This window comes from Quercus lobata, chromosome 10 (assembly GCF_001633185.2).
Source record: "Quercus lobata isolate SW786 chromosome 10, ValleyOak3.0 Primary Assembly, whole genome shotgun sequence".
NCBI classification, from domain to species: Eukaryota; Viridiplantae; Streptophyta; class Magnoliopsida; order Fagales; family Fagaceae; genus Quercus; species Quercus lobata.
In genome coordinates, this window is record NC_044913.1 from 10,204,833 (window position 1) to 10,217,300 (window position 12,468).

General features: G+C 35.3%; 2 protein-coding genes across 4 annotated transcripts in view; both read left to right on the forward strand.

Moving 5' to 3' along the window:
• Positions 1–12,468, forward strand: part of LOC115963393 — a 60,538-nt gene that overhangs the window by 13,477 nt on the left and 34,593 nt on the right. The window lies entirely within an intron of this gene.
• LOC115963394 lies at positions 3,343–6,459 on the forward strand. 3 transcript variants are annotated; one of them, XM_031082379.1, is made up of 4 exons: positions 3,343–3,712; positions 3,786–3,849; positions 4,267–4,463; positions 5,090–6,459. In XM_031082379.1, exons 3-4 carry the CDS (start codon positions 4,289–4,291, stop codon positions 6,106–6,108), a joined length of 1,194 nt encoding a protein of 397 aa, XP_030938239.1. In that variant the 5' UTR covers positions 3,343–3,712; positions 3,786–3,849; positions 4,267–4,288; the 3' UTR covers positions 6,109–6,459. The 3 variants fall into 3 exon arrangements, with proteins under 3 accessions (XP_030938239.1, XP_030938238.1, XP_030938240.1); XM_031082378.1 differs by having other exon boundaries at positions 3,806–3,849; XM_031082380.1 differs by lacking the exon at positions 3,786–3,849.

Below are 12,468 nucleotides of genomic sequence, written 5' to 3' on the forward strand. Positions count from 1 at the left end.
ACAAAGTCCTCCACCTTCATCTGTCCTTGCTGCCTCATCACAGATGCCTATTTCTATTCCTTCTGTTAGTAATAACTCTATCAATAATGCTGATTTGTGGCATTTTCGTTTAGGGCATCCCTCTTATGCAAAATTGTCATTACTAAATAAGTTTGTATATGGTTTAAATCCTAATAAAGCAGCCTGTTGTGACATTTGTCATTTTGCAAAACAAAAGAGGTTATCTTTTCCTAATAGCAGTCATGTCTCTAATTGTATCTTTGATCTTGTGCATTGTGACCTTTGGGGACCTTTTTCAGTTCCAACTATTGAAGGTTACAAATACTTTCTTACCATTGTGGATGATCACTCTAGATGTACTTGGGTCTATTTACTTAAATCCAAGTCAGAAACACAGGGCCTTGTTGAACAGTTTTCCAACATGGTTGAAACACAATTTAGTGCAAAAATCAAATGTCTTAGAAGTGATAATGGGACAGAATTCTTTATGAAAGATTTTTTCAAATCAAAGGGTATTTTGCATCAATTAACTTGTGTTGAGACCCCTCAACAAAATGCAATTGTTGAGAGGAAACATCAACACATTTTAAATGTTGCAAGGGCCTTGAGGTTTCATTCTTCCTTGCCCTTGAAAATGTGGGGTGACTGCATCCTCACTGCAGTCTACCTCATCAACAGGCTACCCTCCAAACACTTACAAAATAAAACTCCCTTTGAAATGCTCTTTCACACCTCACCTTCATATGTCCATATGAGAACCTTTGGTTGTCTATGCTTTACTTCCACACTTTGTCAAAACCGACACAAATTTGCCTCAAGAGCAAGAAAATGTATTTTTTTAGGATATCCCAATGGTATTAAAGGGTACAAGGTCATGGATTTGCAACAAATTCCATTTTTGTCTCTAGAGATGTGATTTTCTATGAACACATTTTTCCTTTTGCCTCTGGATCTTCTTCTTCAATTGAGAACCTTAATGATTCTTCCTCTGTTGATTCAGCTTCTTTTGTTTTGCCTCTTTCTGTTCCTGATTCTTGTGTTTCAGATTCCACCTTCTTAAATGAAAGTCCAGCTACACTTACTGATTCTGCAGATAATGTTTCTGCAGATCAGATTTCCATTTCTCCATTACCTTCCCCAATTCCACATGTCACTCCACTTGTTGTTGATTCTGAGCATGATCTTGTTTCTATGCCTGTTTCTAGGCCTCTCAGGAAATCCATTAGATCACATAACCCTCCATCTTACCTAAAGGATTATTCTTGCAAATCTGTCACCTCCGGCCCACTTTCACTTTCACCTGGCCTCCCTTATGACATATTTGCTTGTCTCACCTATTCCAACCTTAATAAACATTACAAGAAGTTTGTCATGGCCATTGATTCCACTTCCCCTGACCCTTCTTCCTTCCAAGAGGCTGTTCAATCCCCTGATTGGAGAGCTGCTATGGATAAGGAGATTGCAGCCCTTGAACTTACCAACACTTGGTCATTAACTTCTCTTCCTCCTAGCAAGATTCCTATTGGCTGTAAATGGGTCTTTAGGACTAAGTATAAATCTGATGGCTCTATTGAAAGACATAAAGCTCGTTTGGTTGCCAAAGGATATACACAAAGGGAGGGTCTTGACTACACTGATACCTTCTCCCCTGTAGCCAAATCTGTTTCTGTCAGGATGGTATTGTCTTTGGCTGCTGTGAATGGTTGGGCTCTTCACCAAATGGATGTAAACAATGCTTTTCTTCATGGTGACTTGGATGAAGAGGTTTACATGAGCCTTCCACCTGGTTTTCACAGCAAGGGGGAGTGTCTTTCTGGTTCTAATTCTGGTCCTTTGGTTTGCAAACTCAACAAAAGTCTGTATGGCTTGAAGCAGGCCTCTAGGCAATGGTTTGCTAAGTTCTCTTCCACCTTGTTAAACTTTGGTTTTATACAATCCAAGGCAGATTACTCTCTCTTCACATACACTAAAGGAGCTTCTTTCACTGCTTTACTAGTATATGTTGATGACATTTTGCTCATAGGAAATGATCCTAGCTGCATTGCTGACTTAAAGTAGTTGCTTGATAATAAGTTTGGCTTAAAATACTTAGGCTTATTGAAGTATTTTTTGGGTTTAGAAGTTGCTAGAAGTGGAAAGGGTATCAGTTTGAACCAGAGGAAGTATTGTTTGGAAATTCTACATGATACGGGCTTCTTGGGGTCTAAACCACTTAGGACTCCAATGGAACAAAATTTACACCTTTCAAAGGATGCAGGCAAGCTGATTCCAGATGCAAGTCAGTACAGAAAACTAATAGGAAGACTGCTCTATCTCACCTTAACCAGACCTGACATCACTTATGCAGTGCATAGGTTGAGTCAATTTCTAGCTGAACCAAGAGAGCCTCATATGCTGGCTGTCAATAGAGTATTGCAGTACTTGAAAGGCACTCCAGGCAGAGGTTTGTTTTTCTCCAGCAACTCTACAATGCAAGTAAAGGCTTTCTGTGATGCTGATTGGGCTGGCTGCCCTGACACCAGAAGATCAATCACAGGGTACAGTGTGTTCTTGGGAGATTCTTTAATCTCATGGAGGTCCAAGAAGCAGAGTACAGTCTCTAGATCTTCAGCAGAGGCAGAGTACAGGTCAATGGCTACAACAACCTGTGAAATTGTGTGGGTTCTTCAATTACTAAGAGACTTAAAGGTTGATCATCCATGCAGTGCTCAGCTTTTCTGTGATAACCAAGCTGCATTGCATATAGCAGCAAATCCTGTCTTCCACGAGCGAACAAAACACATAGAAGTTGACTGTCACTTGGTCAGGGACAAGATAACAGAAGGTGTAATTAAAACCTTACGTGTTTCAAGTCAATTTCAAACAGCAGACATCTTCACCAAAGCTTTAGGATTTCCAGCTTTTAACAAGTTGATCTACTATCTGGGATTGTTTGATATTTACTCCCCAAATCTGAAGACTTCAACTAGCCAAGTCAATGATTCTGTAAATCATGACTTGAGGGGGAGTGTTGAATATGTGATTGAGAAAGAAGGCATGAAGACAAAGAAAGAAGAACGACACAGCTGCTGCAGTGATGATCTAAACGACAGAGTGCACAAGAAAAAGAAGAAAGGAAAGATGAAAGGAAAACGACATCACTTAGCTTAAGTGATTGGCACGTGGGACAGCAAACACGTGAGAGGATTAAGGAGTGTACAGCTGTATTATTAGAGTTAGTTAGTCTGTTAAGAGTTAGTTAGATTATTAGTTTTCCCTCTTAGCTCTCTTAACTTGTGTATAAAAGCAGAGCATCAGTGTAAAAACAATTTAATTCATTTTTCTCATTTTAATCAATTCTAGAATAGATTTTTTCTCTCAAATAGTTTCCAGAAGCTTTCTTTAATAAGCATTTTTCCTTTTCTCTTTCATACAGAGAATTGCACGCCATCTTCAGGTTATTGCATTATCTGGATGGTTGGCAGTGAGACTGCCAGTGGAGTATTATGAATTGACAAGGGGTTTGCAATGGAGCATTCCCTACTTAAGTCTTCCATGGGAAAGGGAAACTGGGCACACCCGTCTGGTCATGGAGAACTCGAGTCTCTCTGCCATTACACACATGTCTGAAATTCATTATTCGGGAATCTTTCGGAGTAAGCAGTCAACACCAAGTTCCAATAGTGGGCCCATGGCTTCAATTGTTTCGAAGGATTTTCAATCACTACTTGAGGTCTGAAACCTCTACTTTATCTATGACTTGTTTTTGAATTCTTTAATCTCATAGTAAGTAAATTTTTTGATAGAATACATTGTACACCTGCAGACACCACATCTTAATTCTACTCTTGATCCAAGTATTTTACATGGGTAAGTTACAGGACTCTTACTTCTATTTTTTACAAGAACTTGAATATTGATTTTAAGGACAAAACAAATGGAAAAAATATTCAATACAGATTTATTTTATTTTATTTTTGGGCTTGAAAATATTTAATATAAAGCAGAAAAACTATGAAAGCCACAATTTTTTATAATAAAAAAACCTGTTAAATTTAATTTAAATATTTGCTAGTTATTTAAATGTATAATTTTCTATAGGCTCTACAAAAAAAATTGAAGCTATTCATGCTTTGAATTTTTGCAAATTATTGATCAAACCAAAAGGACAAACTTGATACTTAGTTTACTGTTATTCATGTGAATTCATAATTTGGATTTTGGAGTGCCACAGACAGACTCGTTTATTTATCAGTGTAATATCTTACTAGATTTTGTTTCTTGTAGGTGGAGGGATTTTAGTAGAAGCATGTTCTGGTTAGCCATAATTGGTGGCGGTTTGATAAACCTGCATGCTTTACTCCTTCTCTTCCTAAAATTGAAGAAGAAGGATTATGGAGTACATACATTCTCAAGATTTGAAATAGTCATGGTAAATCTTGCGCTACCTGCTATTTCTAAGTCCTCTGCTGGTCTAATTAGAGGTAACTTGACAGTTTGTTTCCTTCCCCACAAAAGATAATTATGTTGCTTGTCTTTTCTTTTTTTTTAATTGCAAACCCCATATTAGTATCTTTCAGCTCTCTACTTAATTATATTGAATTCTTTAATCAACGAATTTTCTAATTGTCATTTTTTTTTTTACGAAAAGATAGATAATTCTCATAATAATATGCCATAGAATGAGTTTTTTTTTTTTTTTTTTTTTTTCCTATGAAGTAATCTTTTCTACTCTACTTTCCAAATATATATGTAATGGAATTGTGACTATGTTCCTGTCTTGTTCATATATGTCTTATGGACTTAATAATTATCATATAGCTTGGCACCAGAACTGGTCTACGGTCCCATCTCTTCACATATTTGAGAACTGCAATGAAGCTGATGTTTCACACTGTTTGGACGTTAACTCAATTCACTTCTCTGTGCGTGACAACCATCATTGCATAGTTATCTGACTGCATCATATCAGAGTTATGCGAATGTGTATCTAGAACCAAGATTCACAATTTTTTGCACATTTACATGCTCTTTTGTCATTGGTTTTAATGCTAAGAACTTCAAGCACAGAACTATGTGGCTTAATCATTTCTCACTTTTGTGAATTAAGGAAGAACGGCATTGGGGACTGCTGTTGGCGTTCTGCTTCTGGGTGTCGTGTGTATTCTACTGCTGGCCTTGCTCTTGTTCCTCTCTATGGGTATTTCATTTGCAAAGCTACTTCAATACAAGGAAGTTCATCAAGAGGGTCGGGGTTTCCACTGGTATCAAAAAATAGTCCGGGTATTTTTGGTTTCTGGTAAGGGAGGCGAGTGGACATCGAAAAACCCACAGAATTCAAATTATCTAACCATTTTAGAGCCTCTATTTAAAGAATTTAGAGGCCCTCCAAAGTCCAAGCTCTCACAGATTTCTGGGGGCAGTTCCCAATCACAAGGTGCAGATGACAAAACTGAAGATGCAGAAGCACCTTTTATCCAAAAGCTGGTTGGAAAACTCAGAATATACTACATATTGCTTGAGTCTGTTATCCAAAAGCTATGTGGAGAACTCAGAATATACTACCTATTGCTTGATTCCGTGAAACGTGTTTTGCTAGCGATTGTGGGTAGTGTCTATGTGGGCAACTCTTCTTCTAAGATTCCTACCATAATCTCTTTATGCATCAGTTGTTTTCAGCTCTTCTTCCTTGTTCTCGGGAAGCCATATGTTAAGATAAACATTCAGCTGGTTGAGATCATATCAGTTTCCAGTGAAGCATGTATATTTGCTATTTCATTAGTTCTCCCGGAGGAGAAATTGTCAGACAAGGATAAGTCTAAACTTGGAGTTCTCATGCTTATACTTGTCCTAGTGGGAATTTTACCACAGATAATGAATGAATTGTATGCTTTGTATAAACAGATAAAGCAGCTGGACGTTAAGAAGCATTTCTTAACCGGTTTCAAAAAAGCTTCATCTGGATTAACTAACTTTGCTTTTCGGCTCAAAGGAGTTTTCACTAAGCAGCCCCCAGGTTTAAAGGATAATATTGCAGACTTCAACTCTAAACCAACCTCTGTTGCAGATGAAGATACAGCTACGTCTACCTCTACCTCTTATCAAGTCAAATCTCCAAATCAAGATTGAACAAAAATTCACCAGTCCTTCGGCTGAAAGTAACAGGAACTCTAGGAGTAGAAACAGGAAGAAGAATTCTTGGAGTAGGAACTCGAACAACTGTTCCAGAAAAATCATGGTTGAACCAACACCACTCTTTGATTTATTAGGTGCTATCTTTAGTTGCTTAGTTGTTACGTGTTAGGATAGACTTTATCCATGTTAGTTCACCTCAGCTTTATCTTAGCTTATCATTTGTTTTAGTTCACCTCAGCTTTATCTCATTGTTGAGTTACGTTTTCAAGCATGTAAGGCATATGTAAAAGCCTATGAACAATTATAATAGATTATTATCAGAATGTATATGAGAAAAATCAAGCTTATGGAATTTCTTCTTTGACGTTTACTTGCTTTCCATATTTCTCTCTTTTGTCACCATCTCCCCACGTGGAAAGAACAGTGCAGCTCGCGGCAGAGGGGGTTGTAACAAATGCTAGCTTAGTAGCCTTAGTAAGGATGAAAGTGGGAGCCCTACTTTGTGCCCGTTTGTTTGCACTTTTTAAGTGCAAAAAGTGCTTTTTCAAACCACTTTTTCAATCTGCCCGTTTTGTAAGACTCAAACATCCTGCTTTTTCTAAAACGTGACTTTTTGAAATGTGAACAAACGTGACTTTGACACAACACAGCTCTGGCGAGCTTTTGCAAAAGCTAACGCGCATTGATAAATGTTACCATTGAGAAGCTCTCTTCAATTACCAAATTGCCCAACCATTTTGATTGAAAACCCAATTTTGCCCTTTGATAAAGTAGGGTCTGTAACTAGAAAGCGGTTTTTGAAGATAGTTTCAATAGGATTAGCTCTGCTTTTCATATCGCAAGATTTTTTGGATAGCAAGTTCCCAGGAATTTTTAGGGATGGTGACCAAGGGCCGAAAGAGGATAATGTCAATATTGATGACCAAGGGAAGGAAGAGACTAATGACACTGGTGACCAAGCGAAGGAAGAGACTAATGACAAAGATGACGAAGGAGAGGAAGAGACTAACAGAAGGAACTCTGGGAGTAGTAACAGAAGGGACCCTAGGAGAAGGAACAAGAACAGGAGCTCAGGGAGTAGGAACTCGAAAACAACTGTGCCAGAAAAATCATGGTTAAACCAACTGGTAAATCCTATTATGAACTGTATGGGATTGCATGAGATAATTTAAAGATGGCAGCTAACAATGTGACCCATTAGAATTGTAATTTGATTTATTAGATTATCTTACTTGCTTAGTTGTTATTTGATAAGCATATAAGGATTCTATAAAAGCCTATTGAACAATAATATTAGATTATCAGAATGTTTGTGAGAAAAATCAAAGCTTATATATGCTTGTTAGAAGGTCTTGGAAACCCCTTTACGCATAACCATAAAATATCTTTGACATTAACTTTCCATATTTCTCTCTTTTGTCACCATAGCCCCACGTGGGAAAAAAGGGTGCAGTTCATGGCTAAGGAGGTCGTAACAAAGGAGATTAAAATATGACCTCTCCGCCTTTGGTTCAATGACGTTGATCGCTCTATTTTGCCTTCTCTAAGCTTGAGCTCTAGAATGGCAATGGTTTGAGCTTGTTCTCAATGTTTTGCAAACTGCATTCCACTTCCTAAATGGAAAGAGAATTTGTATTTTTAATGTGGAATCTTAAATATAGTTAGATTTCTTACATGCCAAGTGCCATATCTCTCACATTATGATTATTCCCTTTTTCTTTTCTCCTTAGGCTTTGTACATATATCCAGTTGTTTTATATCCAGAGCTCATCCTTTACAATTTGTTTGAAATTTTGGAAATAGATGAGAATTGAGGGTATGAGAACAAAAGGAAGGAGAGTGGAGTGAAATGGTAATCCTTCCCCTTCTTTGGATGTTTTTAAATTTAAGTAGGATAAGAGTAATAGATAATCCCTTCATCAAATTTGGTTATTTTAGAAAATAAAATGGTACTGAGAGAAAATGATAAGACATCATATAAATTGAAAATTATAATTTTTTGTTCAATTTAAAGAAATATATAATTGAAGTCATAAGGACAATTTTGACAAATTATTTATTTTTATCTCCAAGTCTCATCTATCGCCAAACTTTCAAACACATTGTAAAGGATGAGCTATGGACACTATTGGATATACATGCAAAGCTTAAGGAGAAAAAAAATGGAATAATTCTAATGTAAGACATATGGCACTAGGCATGTAAGGAATGTAAATGTGATGTCCCATATTTGTGTTGTGTGGGTGCGTTTGATGAGTTTCACATCAGGCAAATACTAGGTTGATCTAAGATTTTATTAACAACTATAAGAAATCTCAATTGTGACTAATTTTTTTGAGATATAACACATAAATGACTAGTGCGTATTATATTTGGCATCTCTACTCAAAATGCATTTCATAGCTTATTATTAGGAAGTGAAATGCAGTTTGCAAAAAACTGAGATGTTTGGCACTTCTTTCGAGTTTCATGACATGCATTTTCAATTTAATACATTTTGCACTTTTCGTTTCCTAGAGTAAAAAATTGAAAATCCCTAAAACCAATGATACCCTTTGTTGGCACTGTATCCAGTCTAGTATTCACTTTGAACTGTAGAAGCAAATCTAAAAGGAGCAAATAAAAAATATGTTAGATCATCAAAGTGGCATTGATTATTGTCTTTCCTATAAAAACATATAAAAATAAATTAATAACTCTTTCAAAGGAGAAATTATTAAGTCCGTACCCCTGTGAGAGGGTGGACTCTTGGACAAACCTCCTCTCACAGTCTCAACTGTGTCATCTACCTCAGTACTCTCCCAAGATGCGTGCATCTTTTCGGTTAAGTCTTTGGATAAAAATTTATATACATATACTCTGTTTGCACACACATTTTTAAAATTGAAATCATGTTTTTAACTCATGATTTTAGTTTAAAAAATGGTTGTGTAACGGTGTGTGTAACATGGTGTATAACAAATATTACCTTTTATCTTTTGAGTGATATTTATTGTACACATTCCAATCCACACAGTTTTGCATATAACCTTAAATAACAAAACTTATAACTAATTGAAGTTATGCCTTCAAACTTTAAAATCGTGATTTCAAGTCATAAGTTCTGTCGTTTTGAGGTGTGTGTGCAAATCTGCGTGACTTAGGGTCTATTTGGTAATGGAGTACTGGAGTTCAAGTACTGATGTTCAAAATGATGTGAAAACTATAGTTTAAAAAATGTTGTGAAAATATGTGTTTAAAATACTCATAATGCAAAAAAATGTGTTTGATACAATTTTTCTAATAACATATTTTCAAATGTGAAAAAAAAAATTATGTGTTTAGTATGTGTATATTTTTTTTTTAAAAAAAGGGTATGGTGTGTAACTTTTTCTAACAACACAATACTTTTAATTCGAGAGAGATACTCCCATTGTCCTACCCATTCCCAAAACATTTCTATAGTTAAAAGAGAGTGGATTTTAATATGGAATGTTTCTATTTGAAAATATCAGTAAATGCTAGTTGAACTACAAAAGTCTTGACATTTTTAATTTGAAAACAAAAGTGATATACAACATATACAAAAGCTATTTATTAAGGAATCAGAGGACCTAGATTAGCATTATTAATTCCGCAATACTAACTTTTTTCTCATTGTGTGCATTGAACATGTCATTTCAAGACCATTTTCACCTACTACTATATGTGAGATTCATATCATACTATGTAAACAGTGTACTTCCAATTTAAGCATGCAAAGTCTTGTCCCATGACTTATCCATACATATTTTTGGTATGTTAAGGTCGAGGTCATGTTTAATTATGCATGACCTTATCTATTGATTAGTGATTATATGGGTTAAATCATGATTACCTAAAACAGCCAGAGTAACGGGTGAATATAGGTAACCAAAAAAAAAAAACCTTAAAAACCTACCGTATTAGCTTACCCATTTCCCTCCTAAGATAGAGTTTTAGTTACAGTGAATTTGACGCTGGTATAAAGAAAAAAAATAGTTAGTTAGAGGAGAAAAATAAAAGCTTTTATCCTAAAATAGAGAAACAAATTTTAGGGAAGTTACTACCAATAGTCTTAGCAATTCAATACCAATGGTCTCAGCAAGTCAATACAGTATAACATTCCTTTCTTTTTGGTAAACCAGGACAAAAGATTGTTGGCTTTACAATTAATGTTCTTTTGCTCTTTGAAAATAACCTTACAATGTGGGTCTTTTCTCTTTTGAATTATTAGTGGCAAATGCCAAATGGAGATGTGGGGACTACGGGAGGACAATACAAAACAAATAGGTATAACATTCCTTTCTTTTTGGTAAACCAGGACAAAAGATTGTTGGCTTTACAATTAATGTTCTTTTGCTCTTTGAAAATAACCTTACAATGTGGGTCTTTTCTCTTTTGAATTATTAGTGGCAAATGCCAAATGGAGATGTGGGGACTACGGGAGGACGATACAAAACAAATAGGTACCAAATATAAAGATAACTAGATAAAAGTCACTTTTAACTGTTTTTTTGTAAATTTTTCTGGGAAAATTGGATTGTGGAGGCAAAATTATTGATATAAGTGACCTTGCAGCCTTGCAGGTCATCTGCACATTGCAAATTATTTCAAAACTATTAGTGAAGATCACACGGTCCCTCCCCTTTCTTGATAAACTTATTGATAAGGTGGCAGGAGCATGAAAAATGTGGAACCAATTAGAATGCCTAGGATGAAAATGTGGAACCAATCTGCAGATTACAACTCTGCTACATGGTTTTGAAAACTTGAGAAATTAATTGGAAATGTAAATAACAACAAACAAAACAAACAATTGGGTTGATATGTGAACATCTTATGCGTAAACATTTTATGTTTGAGAACTACTTATTTAATTTTTTACTGAAAATATTATAGAAAAAAATTAAAAATTAAATAAAATAAGTTGATTATTTATTTTTATTTTTTTGCTAAAAGTATGTAAGTTTTTAGACCTCTTAAAACCACAATCAGATTAACCTAGGTAATTAGCCAAATGATTACTTAGTCAAATTAACAAATCTAGGTTAACACAAATATATTGTATCAATGTATAGCAGCGGAAAATAAAAAATACAATGATATAATAACCTAGGAAAACCAAACCGGTAAAAAATCTGGGGAGAATATAACCTAGCTATTCTCAAGGTAAAAAGCAAATCTACTAGAAAGAATCGAAATTTTACAATAGCAACTTAGACCATTAACATCCTATTGCTACCCACTAGTAGAAACTTACTGACATGACCACGTGCAAGCTCTGAGACCACGAACTCCTTCTTTCTTTGGCCTTTACAAAGCACAAACACCCACGTTTGTGACTTTGAGATCCCACTCAAAGGTTTAGAACACAAACTCTCATGTTTGTGACTCTAAGACCCTTGAAGGTTTAGATCATCAACACCTTTAATGACTAGAGAAGGCAGCAACTTCTACAATACCGGATCTTGAGATTCTTCAAGTAATAACACCGGTAGAAAATAAGAAAGAGTTTTTTAGGAACAAAACCCTAAATACAAAAGAGACACACTCTTCTTTCTCTGAAAGCCTTATAAAAACGTGATTAGGGTTTCCTTTATATACTGGGAAAAGTAGATTAGAAACCCTAATCCTTAATAGGCTTGAACTGCTGTTTAGGTTTAATTAAAATTCTGCAGATACGACTTTTGATCAATCGAGCCTGTCTTTCAATCGATCAAACCAAACGGATTATGAAATCTTCTTCCTGCAGCTTGTATGTTCTTAAATCTTGACTTGAATCACCTTGAGCATTGTTTAATTATACCTATAAACTCTAAGATCTATATCTAGACAAGTTTGTGTTCACAATTTGCCAATTGTTCTAAACTTTTAGAACTTAACAAAGTACTTAGCAAAAATAATTGTGAGGAAAAACATAATTAATGTGAGACCCAAAAAAAAAAGCTTTTTGACTAAAAATGGTAACTGGCCCTAGCTTTTTGGGGAAAAAAAAAAAGTATTTAGTTGTGTGAAGGATAAGGTACAAATAAGCTTCTAATAGTAGAAAATTTAAGATAAAACCATCTGATTATTAGAACCCAAACACACATTAACTCAAATGATTTAGTTGACTCGTAAAGCGAGTTAAATTGATTGAGCTAAGAAAGTTCTTGAATTCACATTCAGTAATTTTTTAATTTCCCAATATTTGTACAATCTCGATAAGGACGTGACTATTCAGAATCCAAAATTTTTTACTCCTTTATTGCTGATGATTTAAATAATGTCAGCTTGCTGGCATTGTAGTCTGACAAGCACGTGGAAATGTTTCTTCTATCAACAGTGGTCCAAACTCCAAACTCGGGGCTTTAT

Excerpts from the sequence above, each read along its gene's own strand:
- LOC115963394 (XM_031082378.1), top strand. The coding sequence starts at position 3,569 with ATGGAGAACTCGAGTCTCTCTGCCATTACACACATGTCTGAAATTCAT. Across the intron at positions 3,850-4,266 it reads GATCCAAGTATTTTACATGG|GTGGAGGGATTTTAGTAGAA; the intron begins GTAAGTTACAGG and ends TGTTTCTTGTAG. Across the intron at positions 4,464-5,089 it reads CTCTGCTGGTCTAATTAGAG|GAAGAACGGCATTGGGGACT; the intron begins GTAACTTGACAG and ends TTGTGAATTAAG.